General features: G+C 40.5%; 2 protein-coding genes across 6 annotated transcripts; both read left to right on the top strand.

Moving 5' to 3' along the window:
- The first annotated feature begins 404 nt into the window (after positions 1–404).
- LOC108430041 (ropporin-1-like protein) lies at positions 405–6,691 on the top strand. 2 transcript variants are annotated; one of them, XM_017702192.2, is made up of 6 exons: positions 405–920; positions 1,029–1,145; positions 1,340–1,448; positions 3,753–3,914; positions 4,198–4,379; positions 6,526–6,691. In XM_017702192.2, exons 2-6 carry the CDS (start codon positions 1,030–1,032, stop codon positions 6,590–6,592), a joined length of 636 nt encoding a protein of 211 aa, XP_017557681.1. In that variant the 5' UTR covers positions 405–920; position 1,029; the 3' UTR covers positions 6,593–6,691. The 2 variants fall into 2 exon arrangements, with proteins under 2 accessions (XP_017557681.1, XP_017557680.1); XM_017702191.2 differs by having other exon boundaries at positions 1,026–1,145.
- A 1,417-nt stretch (positions 6,692–8,108) lies between these two features.
- ccdc14 (coiled-coil domain containing 14) lies at positions 8,109–18,309 on the top strand. 4 transcript variants are annotated; one of them, XM_017702165.1, is made up of 13 exons: positions 8,109–8,390; positions 8,508–8,563; positions 9,592–9,661; positions 9,751–9,823; positions 9,923–10,060; positions 10,231–10,428; positions 12,025–12,116; positions 12,335–12,965; positions 14,209–14,347; positions 14,534–14,616; positions 14,807–14,983; positions 17,065–17,197; positions 17,352–18,309. In XM_017702165.1, exons 1-13 carry the CDS (start codon positions 8,361–8,363, stop codon positions 18,259–18,261), a joined length of 2,730 nt encoding a protein of 909 aa, XP_017557654.1. In that variant the 5' UTR covers positions 8,109–8,360; the 3' UTR covers positions 18,262–18,309. The 4 variants fall into 4 exon arrangements, with proteins under 4 accessions (XP_017557654.1, XP_017557652.1, XP_037392277.1 ...); XM_017702163.1 differs by having other exon boundaries at positions 12,332–12,965; XM_037536380.1 differs by lacking the exons at positions 8,109–8,390; positions 8,508–8,563; positions 9,592–9,661; ... (1 more) ...; positions 9,923–10,060; positions 10,231–10,428 and adding an exon at positions 10,691–10,741.
- Positions 18,310–19,225: the final 916 nt, after the last annotated feature.

Here is a 19,225-nt window from a genome sequence, read left to right as displayed (position 1 = left end):
TTCTCCAATTTAGACTTCTAATGACTTAATTTCTGTAACAGAAGTGGAAGTTTGTATCCATTTCTGCAGTTTAGCTGAAAAGTTTTTGTCATAGGCATGTGTTTGTCAAATTGAACACACCCCTTGAAGTCCAAAGCATGTGTGAATTGTGTCAATATAGAAGTTATTGAGCTCATATCCAACACTTTCTTTTCTGTTTTCCCCTATTTGTAATGTTTGGGTGAGTTTTTTTTTATCCCCTGGAATGAATCAGGCTTTTATTGTGTGTTTAAGACTGACATATGTAAATGAGCTCTGCTCTGGTTGGCTACCTGCCTCATTTAAAAGGGAGTCAGACAGCATGAATAGGCAGAAAACGCTATAGGCTGAATAGGCGGTTTTGTGTAAGTACGTCACCTGACGTCACAAAAACAATGAACTCAGAACAGGCTGTTGTGAACTGTGTGGACTGAAGAACGTTTGGACGCCTTTACAGTGTTTACATGCTATATTAAGGGCTTTTATTAGATAAAAAGTGAAGAAAATTAGGTTTTCCATGTGATGGGCCCTTTAAATGTTGCTATCAGAGCTCGCCAGGAAATCCAGTCTTCCTGTGATTCATACCGAGCCTCCAGCTTTTCACTGAAGTCAGGCTTGACCTCATAAAAACCTACAGACGGACATACACACCGCTTCTTACACATTACACTATTTCTACATGATTTTCGCGATCTTGAAACGACGTTAAGATCTCCTGCAGCACAAGGAACAGCTCAGCTTTCCATCAAAGGGCAGTACTCCCTCGCTGACAGTGAAGTGTCGCCCCCGTGTGGACTCGTATTGTAACGTCAGAGATGCGTCACGGTGGTGATTCCCCCACGCAATAATTAATTCAAACCACGCTGATCGTTTCTTTCTCTGTGCTACCACACCCGTGTTAGGTAAGCCAACGTTGGCTTTTTTGGCCCCTATAACACCGAATCTTGTGTGATAATAATGCTTTAGCCGCAATTCCTGGTTTGAGCCCTGAGTGGGTTTTATTTTAGCAGGATGTCTGAAAAGGGAGCAGACATGGTCATCCCTCCTGAGCTGCCTGGGATTCTGAAGCAGTTTACTAAGGATGCCATCAGAACCCAGCCAGAAGATCTGCTTGAATGGTCCACAGTGTAAGAAGCACAATACTAGCATGAAAATGTTATTAAATAGGATTAATAGAATAGTTTAACAGCCTACAGGCTTATTATTCAGTAAACTGACTGAGCCATTCTTAGGTTACAGAACTGTGTATAGGTTACGGAAGTGAGGCCCACCGGTAGAGCCAGGCCATTTAACTTAACTGGGGGTTTTGATTGTCATGCAGCTACTTCAGTGCCTTGGTCCAAGGACAGCCTCTCCCAGTGAGAAAAGTGCCTAAGAGAGTCTTCACCACAGACCTTACACCTGTGGCCCTAACAGCCATGCACTCGCAGGTGAGGCCTTCTAGTGGCAGGTTAAAGGGAAATTCCACCAATTTTACAGATCCACATTCCAATCACAGAGACGTAAATGTCATTCAGAATAGTTTGATGTGAAATTGTAAATTGTGGAAAAACATCGGATTTGGATTTGTTTACAGTGATAATGATGAACCAGGTGATGGGATGTCTAACAATATAGTCATTTTGTTGACTTTTCAAAATGACCAGTGAACCTGCAGGTGTTCTGAGTCACACACATGACGTTGATAAAAAAATGTAAAATTAATAAATGAATAAAAAAAACATTTCCGAAACATTCTTGAGGAACTGAACCCTACATGTATCTTAAAAACACATTTTATGCCAGTATCCTCTCACAAAACTGGCAAAAACAAAGGCTCAGGCATCAGGTGGCCTTTTTGTAACCGTTTCTTCTAATAACTTTTGGTGAGGAGCACTAAACTCTTCAGATGTCTGGTTCCCATCACCACCACTATAAAAAAATCTTTCTCAGTAAGGGTCTGTAGAATGAAGCATTTCACTTCAAACTGCTCTGAATAACGGCGCTATTAAATTATGCAGAAATTTGAAAAATTGGTGGAATTCCCCTTGAAGCTCTGATTGCTTGTAGACATGTAGCCTATGTATCACAAATTACTTAAGGCCATTCATGAGAACTAGCCAGTAGCCTGCATGGTAAAACTATGGAGTGAGTCCAAGTATCAGACCTGATTACTACAATGCAAATGTTCTAATCAATAAGGTATTACCTGCAAAGCCTTAAAGGGCCCATGTCATACTTTTTTGTGTTTTTTTGTCCACTTAGGATATTTGTGTGGGTTTATATGTCAAAAACAGTCAGAATGAAATTTTCATATGACCGTTTTCACATAACACTAACCGTCTGTCCTTTAGAATAAAACAAGCTGTTTTTGTTATCATGCCATTAAGTCTGAAATAAATACAGCAGAGCTGATTGGCTGACCTGTATTGTGCTTCATCAAGAAGCAGTTCAGGCTGAAACATTCCGTATATGTTCCATATTGGGACGCTGTGCAAAAAGTAAATAAAAACAAAATGCAATGATGTGCAAATCATGTAACCCCTATATTTGATTGGAAATTGTGCAAAGACAACAAATCGAATGTTGAAACTGAATTTTGAATTTGATGCCAACAACACATTCCAAAAAATGGAATGGACGGGGGCAACAAAAGTCCAGTAAAGTTGTGTAATGCTAAAAAACACCTGGTGGTTAACTGAAAACAGCTCAGTAACATGATTGGGTATAAAAAGAGCATCTCAGAGTGGCTTCAGAAGTTAAGATGAGGAGGGGTTCACCACAAATGCAACAAATCAAGAACGTTTCTCAACGTAAAATAGCAAAGAACTTTTGCTTTTCATCATCTACAGAACAAAATAACATTAAAAGATTCAGAGAATCTGGAGAAATCTCTGTATGCAAGGGACAAGGCTGAAAACTGATATTTGCTGACCATGATCTTTGGGCCCTGAGGCGGCACTGCTTTAAAAACAGACATGGTTTTAATGAGACTGAAATCCTACATCAAACAAGAACGGGAAAACATTTCAAACTACAGCAGTGTCTCCTCAGTTCCTGAAACAGAGAGTGTTGTTGAAAGAAGAGGTGATGAAACACAGTGGTAAACATGCCCCCGTCCCAAATGTTGTGCAACATGTTGTTGACATCAAATTCAAAATGGGCGTATATTTTTCAAAAAACAATAAAAATTCTCAATTTCAACATTTGAAATGTTGCCTTTGTAGTATTTGCCTTTAAAAATATGGTTTACATGATTTGCGTTCTATTTTTATTTGCATTCCTCACAGCGTCCCAACTTTTTTGGATATGGTGTTGTATAATATGACAAAACAATGAATTTCAAATGAGCTGTTTTGCAGTTTACTTTTCATATATGGCTTGTATGGGCTAGTTAGTGAATGGTCTAATTTATCAATGTTTACATACCTAATCCATTTCATATTCCAAGCTTTATCAATGTATACTACATCAGACAAGTGAAAAATGGGTTTTTCCATGATATGCACTCCTCAAAGGGCTCATATTATGAAAATAAATATATATCTTTTGTTTTTTTCTTAGTAAGTTTGATGAACTATATACAGCAGCTATTAGCCTGTTTTCAGTAAACTATATGAACTCTGTTATAGGGAAAATGTTTATGTAAAATATTTATGGTTGTTTTTAGTGCATAAAACCACGTATTCAGAATTTAAGGACAATAAATGTGAGAAAAATGTAGAATATTGTCCCTTTAAATCTTGTTTCATCAGCTGAGTATGAAAAGCACAGTAAGTAAGAAGGAGGTGCGCTCTGCATGGAAGAGACTTGGCCTGCCAGACGCACTCCTTAAACACATCTACAAAGTTGGCTGCTTTGGAGCAGAGCTGGACTGGATCAAATTCTTTGCCCTGTGCTGCAGCTACCTAGGAGGGGTAAATATTCAGTCTACACAATATTGCGAAGCTGTAATAACCTCACAGGACAACAACATGAAATATGATAAACACCATATTCTTGACAATTGACTATATATATATATATATATATATATATATATATGTATATATATATAGTGTGTATATATATATATATATATATATATATACTGGCTAACGTAAAAGAGCAGATCTATTTAGAGGTGCTTTTCAGACTGATGACATGTAATTGCATGCCCGTTTGCTCTATAGTGATGCAGTTATTGCTTATTTTTGACAGACCATCAAGGTCGCCATGGCTCATGCTTGCTACATCATGAACTGTGACCCCACCTGTAAATCTCCTGATGCCTGTGTGCCGTTCGAGACCTTTCGTTACCTGTACACATACCTGGCTGCGGTGGATGGGGATGTGCCTCAGTGGCAAATGGACAGGGCACTCACTTACCTGGAAACACAAGCGTGAGTTAAAGGGCCTATATATTATTACCTTTATTGAATGTATGGAAAATTTCATTGGTAACGTTTCAAAATGTACCTTTCAATCCCAAGCCCATATAGTCCATATATGGGAACTAAGCAAAAAAAATGGACTGTTTTGAATTTGACATGGTCGTGATATCATAACCATGAACACATTTGCATATGACCACACATTCACGTTGAATACACCTTCTAAAAGCTGGGCCTACACTGCGCGATTTTAAGCCCCATTTTTATCGAGTCCTGCAGTGTGAGACGGTCAGTGATGTAACTGAACAAGCTATTCAACCAACAGTCAGTGAGAGAACTAGGAGAGAAAAAAGGTGAAGAGACTGCATGCACACTGATCGTGCAGCGCAGCCAACTTTGGAGAAGGAAGAGCTGCTTGTTGAACACACTCAAATAAGAGACTTTACATGTTTATCATGTATGGACCCAGAAGTCCGGTCAGTCTCTTTACAATTTCTAGTCAGGCTCCTTTCCTGTTGAGTGAGGAGAGACTTATAAACCCCGAACTGAAAGCCACATTAATGTTTCAAAAACAGATTTGAAATCACTGATCGTTTGTGTTATTTGGTTACTGCTCTGGCTACTTTGTGTGCTTATATCTACACAATGTGGCCAGCAAGCTGATTGGTTCTTATTGTTGAAGGATGAGACTTTCCCTGTAAACATATATAATGTTGTGAGTTACGAGCGTTCACATTCGTTTTCCAATCTCTCTTTCTTTATGTGTCTGGTCCAGTCCACTTTTGCTTTGTTTGTATCACGTGATGAGCTCCGGAGATTTGAGCAGAGTTAGTTTATGGGGAGCTAATATCAAAATATCAAAAATATTTGAAAGTGCTAGAGGGAGCCCACATGCAAATCCTTAATGAATAGAGGCGAATGAAGCTAAATTGCTAAAAAGTATGCTTTTCTGGTCATTTATGAAGGAACTTCCTTTAATTTTACAAAGTATAAGGATGTGTACTGAAAAATGTACTAGTATGTTTTCATTTCTCTAAACCAAGAAGGTTTTGGGCAGTAATGTGCTATCATTACTGCTACTGAGAGCTGAATGGTTGGAATTACTGCTGCTAATCACTCATTGCTGACTGGTTGGCATTACCACTGATTTTGCACAAAAGCTCCGTAGGAACCCATTCCTTAGTGAGATCCTCAGGGCATCTAACAATCTATAATGACATTATTGAGTGTCAGTTCTCACTAGAAATTCTCTGGTTTTGAGTGCTTTTTCGTGCCCTCACAACAAAAACACAAGACATTCTGTAAAAGTCTGACATTTAGTGTATGATTAAGGGAATTAAAGGTTATTTTTTTCTAACATCTGTGTTACAGATTTCCAATCGTTTTGTCTGTACAAACAGCTTTTTCCCTCTTTAAAGGTAGTCATGTCCTAATCTACCTGCTAGCTAGGTCCTCCGTTATAACACAGTGCTACAATGCTATGTATGTCCTGTACATATTGTAGTATTGACTGACCTCATTTCATTTCAAAGCTGACCTCATTTCATTTGTAAAGGAGTCAGCCAGTGAGAACAGTGGGTATTTACATATATCAGTCTTAAAGACAGTAACAAAAACAGCCTTACTGGTTACTTCTGAGGTATGAAAGGAAAATCATATAAATGGTCGTGTAAAATGAATCATCACTGTTTTAAAAAATGGTACAATCTTTAAGTAAAAAAGGGCCTGATGTACTGCCAAAATATTTTTGGAAATGTACAGTAGACAGACAACCTGCAAGAAGTACTTCTGATGCATTTTGTTAAGTTTGCCTGTTACCACTCCTTTATCTGATACCATTGCTTGCAGTCAACCTAAAGATGCTCCATATCATGGCTTTTAGCCTTCTAGAAGAGTTACATGTGACAGTTTGGAACATGTTGTAAGTTCACACAAAGACTTTTGTTATGATGATTTTTCTCCACACATTATTTCAGCAAGGAACAAAAGAGCCAGTGAACAAAAATAGAAAGGAACAAAAACCGAAAGAACAAAGACTATTTGTTCATAGCTGAATCATGAGTCACACTGTCTTCATCGGAAGCTGGGGTATAAATGCTGTCGTGTCAGCTCTTCCCTGGTAAAGCCTGTGATTTCCTCACCGTTCTTTCCTCAGGAAGGTGTGCAACGGAGTGGTGAAGGTGTCTGATTTCATCAACAGCCGCAAAGTGCGCCTGGAATGAGTTCGCTAATGGCATAACGGGAGGAAAGGCCTTCACTAAAACCTCATCAATCCCTCTCCCCAAGGACTCCATCAGCCAATAAAACCAGAGTCACAACAACCGGGGTGTTCACAGATGATTGTTTATCACATTATGAAACTGCACAGTGGGCTGCTGTGTCTCAGCCTGTTTAAGTGGTTTAGCCAATAGGGAACTGTATCATGATTTGTTTATAATTTATGGGAATGCAAATGGATTTATAGCTCAATTATCTATGTCTGTCTTCTATTTAGAAGCTGCGTTGTGGCCATCTGTGCAATTCATTAAGTGTGCATACACAGGATAAAATATCCCAGAGGCTATAGAGGGATTACAGAATAACAAAAACCACAGGAAATACTCACTGACCATTTGATCAGAAACACCCACCATATATGATCATATCCATGAGTATTTGAGTGGCTATCTTTAGTCCAAAGTTGTTTCATGCATTTCAGCCTAGGCTGCTTTTTGTTTTCTGAAGAGGTCAGCCAATCAGAACAGATGACATTTACATATATTGGTCTTAAAAGCAGTCAGGCTGATTGGACATGCTGAATTGCCCCTGGGTGTGAGTGACTGTCTGTGTCTGTCTGTCTGCCCTGTGATGGACTGGTGACCTGTCCAGGGTGTATCCACCCGATGACTGCTGGGATAGGCACCATTTGTCACCTTGTGTGGGACACAAGACAGGCAAACATACAGTATCTACAGCTTTAGCAAGATTTAGTTCTCATGTAGACATTTGTTCAAGAGGAATTCCACCTCTTTTTTTTTCAAAGTTTCTGACTAATTCAGACCTTGAGATGTAAACAGAGTCATTCAGAGTGGTTTGATGTGAAATGGGATGATAGATAGATGTCTTTGGGGACTGTTTGGTCTTACAACACCCTGCATGTATCCCTCCGCCATGAATGGATTAAAATAAATGGATTAAAATACATCTTAGCCAAAACCTCACGACAAACCTAACGTAAAACAGACATCAGACCGCATACATCTAACCATTTCCTGTAATAACTTTCGGTGATGTAGCTTTTTAGAGGCATTAAACCTTTTAGACCTCTGGTTCCCATCACCACCACTGTGAGCAAATCTGGCTCAGGAGGTTTCCCTAGAACAGAGCATTTTACACCGAGCCACTATGTTTGTCTCAACCATTTAATCATGCAGAACCTCAGGCTGCTTTTAATTAGATGATAGTGTTTATGGCAGACAAATGAGCGCGGGAATGAGTTAATGGATGAATAAAATCTTCCAAACGCGGGAATAACGATCCAACAAACCGCGAAAAGACGGTTAATCAACAACAATCTCCATGGTTACACTCTAACCCGACAAAGGCGGCACGCCCATAGCAGCCGTACAGCGATTGGTTGTCGCTACTGAGATTGGCAACTTTTAGGTCCAATAAACGAACTCGTGTGTTTGACGTCAGCGCAAGTGATGGGGCAAGTAAAGAGTTGCTTTATTTCTATTGGTCAACGGCCTCGTCGTCTTCCGTTTGAACGACAGGCTTGCAGTGGCAGGCAGCTGTGGAGACTGTAGGACTTTTAAACGTAGAGTTTACTGAAAACGCTTAACTTAATAACTCTCCATAGCTGCAGTTCGAGTTAGTTTCTTAAGCTTTGAGACCTTTCATTATGTGTTTGAGCGTTTTAAAAAGCTGGCTGTGAGTCGATAAGAGCACGTTAGCCTCTACTTGTAACGGTAGCTGAGCTCTAACTTTAACTTTCTTCCTTGATTATAAATGGCAAGACAAGTAAAATCCAGACACAAGGTGAGGGCGGCCTTTACTTTACTTTACTATATTTTACAATACTAATATGCTTCAGACTTGTTTATCAAGGTTATAATGGTTTTGTTGTACCTTCTTTCTTCACTCTGTCACTGGCAGGTGGTCTCGTCAGGCAGATTGACAGGCTGTGGGCAGGGACAAGTGAACAAGAAAACGTAAGCAGCTCTTTAAAGGAGAGTTCCACCAAATTTCCTAAATTTCAGTTTTTAAAATGTAAACAGAGTAATTCAGAGTGGTTTGATGTGAAGTGGTTCATAGTGGAGAAACTTAGCCACAGAACCCAGGGTCTCCATATCTACAGCACAAATATAGCCATTTCATTTGCTCTGCAAATTCACCAGTGGAACTACATGTGTCTTCAAAGTTTTTATATGTAATGTTGATAATGGCAAAACAGTTGCAAATCTGAAATAAATAGTGCACCATTTTCACAACGCCCTGTGTTAACAGATCCGCCATGAATGGGTTAAGATAGTGTAGTGGTTAACGCCTCTGCCTTGTACGCTGTAGACTGGGGTTCAATCCCCACCTGGGCAAACACCCTACACTATACCAATAAGAGTCCTTGGGCAAGACTCCTAACACAAAAATGATCACATTGTAAGTCGCTCTGGATAAGAGCGTCAGCCAAATGCTGTAAACAAAACCATTATAAAGCAACGTGTCAGACATCAGACAGCATATATCTAACCATTTCATGCAAAAGCTTTCTGAGGGAGCTTTTAGAGGTGGACACCTGGTTCCTATCACTAACACTGAACAATTCTGACTTGGACTAGGAAAATATTAAAACCCCAGTGATGTATATTGAAAGCTGTGGTGCATTTTCAAAGTCTGCAGGTACTTTTGGGGTGGATACTTGACAGTATTGACGGCTGCCTGAATGATCCTTTTCACAAAGATGAGTTTGACAACCAATTGTGTTTTGTGCTGTATCACTAAACTATCATCTAGCATATAACAGTCACATTTATCAGCCTCTAGATGAAAACACAAAATGCAGAATTGTTTTAATAGAAATACTCTATCTGGCTGATGAGACTAAGGGATGCAGTGCTGCACCAGAATATTATAGAACATAACAAAAACACATTAAATGCTAGTTTTAGGACAGAATACCCCTTTAACATGTTCTTTACTGTAGACCTATATAGTTCTCTAACTGCCTTATACTATACTGCAGGGTCGTTGGAAGACATGCAGCACCTCTTGAACCAGCATATTCCCTTTACTCCACTGATTCAGAAGATCAGGTAGACCTTCATCAACATAATCTTGCATATTCCTGCATTGTTCTACCTCTTCTCTGCCTTAACGTTCATTAACTAAATGTACTAACTAGGTGACAACGTTACACAAAGGCTTGGATCGCTGTGCAACCTTGCTCAGTGGTATTCTTCAGGCTGAGAAAACAGGTAGCCTTTGACTCGATGCATTTTGTTTGGTTTAAAGCACGTGATCTTGTAGTTGGTAGTGTTTTGTGTATCTTTCATGTCTTCACTGTTCCTTAACAGAATCCAAGTCAAAGCCACAAGTCCCAAAGACAGTTTCTTCCAAATTAAAATCTAAAGGGGTACATGGCAAATTGGACACAGAAAGGAAGAGGCTTGGAAAGAAGTCAAGCTCAGTCTCTCATATAACCAAAAGACCAGGTGATGCTCCAAACTCATGTGTATCTCAGTTATGCTGATTTGTGCTTTATCATGTAAAATATGCGTCATTCATGTCCACCCTGTGATCTTGATTTTATGGGCCTAAAGATGCAATCTGTTACTATTATGTAGAATTCTTTAAATCGCTTTTTGTTGTGTCCTTTCTGTAGCTGTAGTGCAGAAGACTATCTTGTCCTCCCAGACTTACCCAGGCCTAAGACAACGGCCCCTTGCTGTTGATGTAGTACATGGGTTAGACGTCAAGCCAAGAGCACTGACCCCAGCCGCACAATCGGAGCATATTCAGCCTCATTCTCTTCCATCATTGTGCCCAGTGTCTGGAGGCAGCAACAGCCTTCCATCAACAGGTAAAAACCACAAACATATAAACATATGCATATGGCTCTAAAGGTAGTGGAATTTGTGTATTTCTGTATAACATTTCATCTTTTTCAATATTTGTCTTCTATTATGATATGTCACAGTATGGTTTCCTGCATGGTTAAAAAAAAAGTGAAAAAAAAATCCAGTATTTGGAGCAATTGTAGACAAACTGTAAGCAACATCCAGTGGTGTTAACCATCTATGCATTGGCTTAATTATCAGGAGATAGCACCAGTGATGCCACAGCCATCCATGGTTGTGAGTCAAAAATGGCAGAATTGGCAGTGCTCTCGCTGGGTGAGTAGGATGGCACTCCTCCTGCCCCCTCACCCAGCACAAAGCTAGTGTGTGCGTCTGTTAGCTGATGTAACAGAATTGGCAGTTAGCATTCTTCTCCAAGCAGGTTTGTACTGAACACTAACATTGCGCTTGCTGCCCTTCGCCCTCCTAGTTTGGTAGCATCATGTGATTGGGTGAGAACTGACCACAACCCCTAGACTCTCCCTCTCAAACCCATTTAAAAATTCCTCCATTCCATGCGCTTTTCACTTCCAAAGTGTGTTCCTTAACACAACGTGCAACCTAGTGAAACAGCATCTGCAAACATGGCGCCCAATTCTTTCTACCCACTATATCAACACAACTGTGAGCGGCTAATTAACCCACTGTTAACTTTTTTCTTTCCATTTATTTATTCTAACACTAGAATGTACACTGGTTTAACTAAATGATTTTCCCTTTCACTAAGTAATGTTTATTTGTAATGTGTCATATGTTTTAGCCATGCTGGCTTAAATTCACCACACTGAGGCCGACAATATTGACCCAGATTTAACCCAGATTCCCTCACAGTCGCTTCTAAGAAGAAGAAGAATGAAGAATTAAAAACCATTTGTCACGGTGTTTGCAAACTGTGAAATTAGACCTCTGCATTTAACCCATCCGTGCAGTGAAACACCCACATACATGCACACTAGTGAACACACACACACTAGAGGGCAGTGAGCACACTTGCCCGGAGCGGTGGGCAGCTCTATCCATGGCGCCCGGGGAGCAATTGGCAATTCTAGCTGTGTAGTATTCTAGTTATGACATCATATCTGGTACGCACGACTAATTGGATGTTAGGTCAATTATCCCATTATCTTTTAGTTTTTTTACAAGTCACTTTTATTTCTTTAGTCTCTTATTTGAGTAAAAATAAAAGGAATGTTATTTATTGACTTATGTAACTTGTACATGCTAATCCAGTAATTAAAAACACTTTGTATTGTGAATATGTCTCACAATGTTACATATTTATGTAAGCTGCTAGTGTAAGACCATTTTGTAAACAGGCGTGAGGACAGAATAGTACTCACTGTATCAGGGTGAAAAAGGCTGCAATTGGAGAAAACATTGCAGCATAATGGACTCTTTTATAATATAGTAGAAAGATCATATTGCTAGCATTCCTCTACCACACAACCACAGTTGTTGCCTTAAAAGCTGAGCTTTTAGGAAATGCAACTTGGAAGCACACAACGAAAAGGAGCCATGAGCATGGAAAGAATACAGTTCTCTGCCGTTTGATTTTGCAGGACTCCAGCCCTCTACTGTGTTTAACTGTCGTCTGACCACTTCGACTCCAGTACTGAGTCCTCAGAGACTCACGTCTGCTCAGAGTCAAGCGGTAAGAGTCAACACATCTACAGCCTAAAAGTGAAACATAATTAGTTAAACACAGAGAAGCTAATTGAATTATCTATGCTTCATTCACAAATGTGTTCTTTGCTAGCTACAGTTGCAAGATGGATAGTTTGATCACTGCCTGCTGTTGATTTCTTGCCCCATTTCAGTCTGTCAGTATGTTAATTATTCCCTGTCTCTCTCCATCTCCATGGAAAGCAGTGTCATAGAGAGACAGATGGAGAGATGCATTACTTCCCTCAGCAGTGGGACATAGCCACTAAAGGACAATCACAACAACATGGACCTTTAAACACTGCAGGCCCACCAACCCAGTACACGGCTTTGCTCTCTGTGTCACCAGCTGTCCAGCAACATCCTCCGGCCTCCACAGTGTCAACTGTACACCAGGCCTCCATACGTCCAATGGCAAAAGGGGAGCTTAGAGTAACCAGCCCCCTCTTAAGTGCGCCCCATGTTCTGTCAGTTGGGCAGAGCTCTCCCCTACAGTCTCAGAACGGATCTCAGTATTGTCCTTCACCTACAGTTGCAGCACATACACCCACCCAGGTACCAATCACCAGCCACCCCCAAACCTATCCACAACCAGTCCTAGTGCATTCCAGTCATCAGGAGCAGAGCTCAGGAGCTGAGGAGAGCTCCGAGGAGAGTGGAGGTTGCACCAGTGAGGAGGATGAGCTGGCTGGAGTAGACACCACACCGGTCAGAGATACAAGCTGTCAGACCAGCATGAACAAACACGCAGTACAGTCGAGCCCAGAAAAGACAGCCAGGAAAGTCATGACTGTCAAATACCTGCTTGGTGAGCTGAAGACTCTGGTAGCTAATCAAGGTGAGCTGTCTTCTTTTGCTACATGAACTATTTCAGCCCAACTATGTTTTTCTCGTCTCATTTGTATTCAGGCTGAAGATTTTTGTGAAGTCTTCTAGGGCTCTATTTAGTCTGTCTTCAGACAGGTATTTTAGGCCTCTGCATCCTTTCACTGCCTGTCTCTGGTGTGTTGAAAGATGGATTAGGACAAAAATGTGAGCACTGGATTAGAACCATCCATTGTAGAAGAATGAATTTCTTTATTTTATGTATAACAGTGTTCGTGTTTGATATGGGTTGCTCCCTTATGCTAGAGATCTTGGCTGCATGTCTCCAGAACTCCAGAACTATTGTAGGAGTGCCTGTCTTAGGGTTGTGGGTGTTTTGGAATTAATGTTTTCTTTCTTGTTTTTCTGATGATCCAAAGGCCAAAAACAGTTTAATAAGGCCTGTAATATAGCTTTAATATTCTGTAGCACAGCATTGTATCCCTTATCTATCTACCTCATCCCTTGTGATTTTGTAGCCTTTTGTGTCTTTATCCATTTATTCCCTCTCACTACAGTGCCCAGCATGCATCATCATGCAACCATTGGTAATCCTGTCACAGTGATAAAGATATCCTGACTATTGGTATAGGAAGGCTGATAAATAGAGATGTGATATGTGTTTTTTTAGCAGTATTGTTAACCATTTGCGTCCTTCTGTATTAGCCAGGTATCTGAGGTATCTTACCATCAAGTATATAGCAGTTCAGCCTTTCAACAGTTCTTTCCACCTTCCAGATACATCATTATACACTCACCGGCCACTTTATTAGGTACACCTGTTCAGTTGCTTGTTAACACAAATAGCTAATCAGCCAATCACATGGCTGCAACTCCGTGCATTTAAGCATGTAGAGGTGGTCAAGACAACTTGCTGAAGTGCAGACCGAGCATCAGAATGGGGAAGAAAGGGGATTTAAAGGACTTTGAACGTGGTGTGGTTGTTGGTGCCAGACGGGCTGGTCTGAGTATTTCAGAAACTGCTGATCTACTGGGATTTTCACGCACAACCATCACTAGAGTTTACAGAGAACGGTCAGAAAAAGAGGAAATATCCAGTGAGCGGCAGTTGTGTGGACGAAAATGCCTTGTTGATGTGAGAGGTCAGAGGAGAATGGGCAGACTGGTTCCAGATGATAGAAAGGCAGCACATTTGTCTTATACATCTGAATATCATGTTGGGTTGAGTGTATTGTGGTCTCTCATTTTCCTTATAGACAGCGAGGCAGTGCGTCTCATCTCAGAGGTGGAGCAGAGCATCTCCCTTCTGCCTGCAATGGTGGGCAGCACCAATGTGCAGGCTGAGCTTGCGCTGGCCTTGCAGCCGCTCAGGAGTGAGAATGTGCAGCTCCGCAGGTCAGTAGCACTCTGCTAGTATAGTGGACAAAATTAGTCACAAACCTCAGGTTTTTTGTAGTTCTGGTACAAAACTAAAGAAGTAAACTTCAGACAATGAACCTGTCTTGGCTGATTGATTCGAACTAGTTTTGACCTAATATTTTGCCAAGATATTGTGTGTACATGTGTGTTTTTGTTTTATAGGCGTTTGAGGATATTGAATCAACAGTTAATGGAGCGGGAGAGAGCTGAAAGGCAGGCCAGATCAGTAGACTGCAATCTGGAATGTAAGTAGACATAGCTGCCTAACAGGTGTTTAGCAGCAGTAGATGGCACAGTTTGTTTGAACACTTATTTTTAAAATCTCTTTTGAGAAAGCAACACAATAGGACTTCAGCTAGTAGTAATATGGCTTGCTTGCTGTATTAAGTGTAATCAGTGAATGAGCTTGGAACTGTGCGTATGTCTGTGTTTCAGTGGCCACACTGCAGTCCCTAAACATCACACTTCAGACTCAGTTAAATGACAATCATAGGGAGCTGGGAAACCTTCAGCAGGAGAACCAAAGACTACAGCAGGCTTTGGAGGACAAAGAGAGAGACCTGCAGCAGACCAAAGAGCAGTGCGAGATAGAGACCAGTCGCATACGCTTGGGTAAGAACTGGGCAAGTCAATCAGTCAACCAACAGTACCGCCCCATGATGATGCCCTATTCATGCCCAGAGCCATGTAGACAAAAGGCTCTGCTTGTGCCGTGTTTATAAATATAAAACCATATGGGCCTACAGCGAGGGAGAACATCTGCTCTGTTTTGGATATTTATTCAGGTTATTTAGTGTTCTAGTTGGTTATTATTGGTATTTGTAGATATTGTAGTTGTTTGCTGTTTAGTCTTATACTGATAACACTCAGCGTATGATTATGTGACCTAACGGTCCTGTTAAGTGAGGGTTCTTGCAAGTCTCCATGTAGCTGCTGCTAAGTGCCAAGAACAACTTACAGAGTTTAAGGATTTAGGGCCACTGGAAACCACAGTGTACGACCCCAGCCTAGAAAGAAATGGTACCCTGACGGCCTAGTTTTTCATAGCTTGATGTCAAAATGAATGAAACACAATGTTCAAAGAAATCCACTTTGTTCATTCATAATTCAGTGCATCTAAGAAATAAGGACTCTAGGTTATATGGGATATGGACTTGTTGACCAGATAATTAGAAGCCTAGCTTTCATGATTTTAGGGAATGTTCTACTGTTCAGTGCCTCTGCCATTCGCTGTAATCATTTTCTGGCACTACATCAACTCTTCGGGAGCTTGAGTCAGTGGCTCATGCTGTTAAGGTTGAAGACGCACTGCCTGATCAGAACACCTTCCCTCATCAAAGATGGGGAACGTAGTAGAGAAAAATCCTCAAAAATCCCCTTGTAAGACCTTGAAATTTTAAGTGCCATTTAATTCGGTCACTCCATATTTTCTGGTAGCTAACATATGCTATCTCTAAAAACACAGCAGCTCAGCCTGCCAGACTTCGCTCGCAGCCCCACCTCGAAACTCATTTCACTGCATTTTTGAGCATTTTTCAAGTTGAGCCAGAGGTGGAGTTGTGAATAGTGGGGTGTAGTTACTCTAGGATTTTGACAATCAGTGTTCAAGTACCCATTCGGACATATCAATAACTGTTAAATTTTCACAAAATACCAAAATGAACTCATAGTTGTTGCAACCAAGAGCTCTCTTTTTGCCCAGGGTCTGGACATTTATAAGTAACTCTGATATTATCTGTACTATTGCCCTAGTAGTACCTATTACCTGTAATCCAATATCTTCCAAAATAATTAAAAGAATCAAAGAATATCAACAAAAATAGAAAAGGATAAAAAGGAATACAAAAAGACTTCAGCCGCTGAGTTCTTGTGGAAGGAAGGAAAAGGCCTTCGCTTTATTGAGCATCAAATGGCAAGATAGTTCCCGGTCGACCACAAAGCAAAGACCATCTTAAAACATCCCTTTCTTATTCCCCTCTGAGGCGATGGGGTAATCTCCCCACCCATGTACACAATTCCATGCCATTTTAGTCCCCATCATGTCTAAAAAAAAAAAAAAAAAAAAAAAAAACACAAAAGGTTTAATGTTATTTTATTTATTTATTTATTTTATTTTAAAGACCCGCTCTGGTCTGAATCTTACCAGATTGTTCTCTCCTTACAAGGCCTTCCTGTGCAACTGTCCATAGGGCCATTTCACACAACCCTCCATATACAGTACTGTGTGAAAGTCTTAGGCACCCAAGACACATCTTCAAAATGTATTTATTTGTGTAGTTTGTGTTTATTTGCTGAGAAAAGTGGTGGCTGTGAAGGTGAAATTCTTGTTACTTTTTATTGTTTTTATGTTTATTTGAATTATGAATATGACTTTATTCTAATGTGCATTGTGATAAACTCACTGCTGAGATGCCTAAGACTTTCGCACAGTACTGTACATGGACCTCAGCTATAACTTAAACTGTCATTTGGCACAGCTCCCTTCTGTGGACCCACAACTCTTTCCCCATTAGAGAGTCTACTGCACACAGTCCATAGTCTGCTTCCCTAGATTACCTTATCAGGAGGGCTCTCTACTCAGCCAGTGTTTAGTTTGATTACTAATCAGGAATATTTTATTCAGTCTTTCCCATCATAGTCTTGGTTAGTCTTGGTCACTAAAGATTTCTGACTGCGTTTATGTTGTAATTTAGATGTGAGTGAAGCGTTGGCTGAAATGAGAAACTGCAAGGCTGAGCTGGAAGACTCAGAAAGGGAAAATGTTGCACTGACACAGAACCTCCAGCAGAAGGAGGCAGAGATCATAAGACTACAAGAGATCATTAGGTATGATAGAAGTACAATGGAATATTATTGTGTAAAATGTTGACATAAAACTATAAAAAGCATAGAAAAATAAGAAAAGCATAAATATTTCAGAGATATACCTGTCCATTCATTCATTCATTCATTCATTTATTCATTCATTCATTGTGAACAGAACTCTCCAGAAGAGGCCTACTAGAGAAATTGCCTGCCAGCTTACTCAGACAGAGGTGCCCAATCCTCCCTCTCAGCTCACAAAGAGTGTTCTAGATCTCTATGAGAATCAACAGAAAGAGACTGCTCTGACTGACGCAGTCACAGACTCCATAAAGACCTACCTCCAGACTCTGGAAGACACAGGACACGGCTCTTCCCCTCAGAAGTCTCATCCACAACCCTCCTCCCATTGCCAGTGGAGGGGTAGAGAAGAGAGGTATAGAGCGCGTGACACAAAAGCAATTTCTCCCAAACGTCTGGCAGTACCCAGGCCAGCACAGGACACTTCAGCAGGGGGTGGGACTCAGGAAGCAGTGAGGAGTGAAAGTGGAATAGCTTTTGTCCCTCTTAAAGAGACACTGAAAGCGCATCCCGCAGCAAAATTAACCCAGACTTGCTCTCGCATACAGGTGAATGAGAGGAATCAGCTTCATGAAGTCAATGAGCATCCAGGACTCAAGTACTTGGACCTTGCTTTTGAAAAACTTGGCATAGTAAATGGACCCCTAGCTCAAGACCTGGAAACTCTGGATGATAATCGAGGTAAAGATTTCCTCTCACATGCTGATGGTGTGGGCTCACAGCTGAAACGCTCCAGTGAGGGTACAGTTAACTTTGCAGAACAGTCCCAGAATGCTCGCCGCTGTCTGAAGATGGGTGAAGCATCAACGTGCACAGGAAGGCCATCAGTGTTTGAGAGCACCGTTTCCTCCTGCGATATAAAATCCTTAGCGTCGGACTGGAGCTTGAACTCCTGGTCTACGTTTAACACGCGTGACGAGCAGGACTTCCGGAATGGTTTAGCAGCTCTGGATGCCAGTATTGAAAGTCTACAGAGGACCTTGAAAGCTGATTTGAAGCTGAAATGATTCGATACATTTTAGCTTGCCTCGAAGCTTGAATTTGACATTTTGTGTTTTGTCATGTTTTTATTTATCATATTAAATTATTTTTGAAATTTAAAAATGTGCTTTCTTTTAAATGCTTCATTTGGGTTACTTTCTAAAGAATGTTGTAGGGAAGCTCTAGTGTGTCATAGGCCTTGAGCTGGAAAAGAAGGAAATATGACAGCTGGAACAGATAAATACGATTATTTTATTCTATTTGATGACAAAAGTGGGTTCAGACTTTATTTTTGCCTTTTAGGCCTGTAAACTATGATCACTAAGTGAGCTAAATATTGATAAAATCAAAGAGTTAACCAACAAAGTTAAAAGAATGAAAACTGTCAGAAAAGACTGGTGTGCGAATGATTGTCATCAGGTAGTTGGAATTATTAAGGGGAATCCCACCTGTTTCTGTCATTCAAAAATACCATTCAGAGTGGTTTGATGTGAAACGCTCCATTCTTGACAAATTTACTCAGGCTTATTCACACTGGTTGTGAAAGGAACCCTACGTCTGAAGCGTTTAATGGCCCTTAAAGCTACATCAGGAAAAAAAGTTATTAGAATGTTCATGTATATACGGCCTGATATCTGAGACACTGTTTACGATAGTTTGTGAAAAGATTTTGGCCTAAGACGAGACAGAAAAATACATGCAGGGAGCTATAAGGCAAAACAGTGTCCAAAGAAAAAACTATTTTCAGATTTGCTACTGTTTTACCATTATTTATATTAAATATAAAAATTCATAATAAGACGCATGCAGCTTCACTTGCTGTTTTGGATAGTACATAAGTTGCATTGAGACCTCATTTCTATCACCACCACTGTAAAGAATTTTGAGTTGCCAAGTTAGTTTTGCAGCCTAAGCCCCTTTGATCAGTGGGCTACATTTTATGGAAAATACATTAACATTACAAGTTAATAAGCACAACACACGTAAGTC

This window comes from Pygocentrus nattereri, chromosome 30 (assembly GCF_015220715.1).
Source record: "Pygocentrus nattereri isolate fPygNat1 chromosome 30, fPygNat1.pri, whole genome shotgun sequence".
Taxonomy (NCBI): domain Eukaryota; kingdom Metazoa; phylum Chordata; class Actinopteri; order Characiformes; family Serrasalmidae; genus Pygocentrus; species Pygocentrus nattereri.
Note: the sequence above shows the minus strand (reverse complement) of the source record. Positions and strands in the feature narration are given on the sequence as shown.

Bases quoted from the DNA above. Each gene is read 5' to 3' on its own strand.
- LOC108430041 (XM_017702192.2), top strand. From the start codon at position 1,030: ATGTCTGAAAAGGGAGCAGACATGGTCATCCCTCCTGAGCTGCCTGGG. The intron at 1,146-1,339 runs GTAAGAAGCACA...ATTGTCATGCAG, and splicing joins CTGCTTGAATGGTCCACAGT to CTACTTCAGTGCCTTGGTCC. The intron at 3,915-4,197 runs GTAAATATTCAG...TATTTTTGACAG, and splicing joins GCTGCAGCTACCTAGGAGGG to ACCATCAAGGTCGCCATGGC.
- ccdc14 (XM_017702163.1), top strand. From the start codon at position 8,361: ATGGCAAGACAAGTAAAATCCAGACACAAG. The intron at 8,391-8,507 runs GTGAGGGCGGCC...TGTCACTGGCAG, and splicing joins AAGTAAAATCCAGACACAAG to GTGGTCTCGTCAGGCAGATT. The intron at 12,117-12,331 runs GTAAGAGTCAAC...CTCCATGGAAAG, and splicing joins CGTCTGCTCAGAGTCAAGCG to CAGTGTCATAGAGAGACAGA.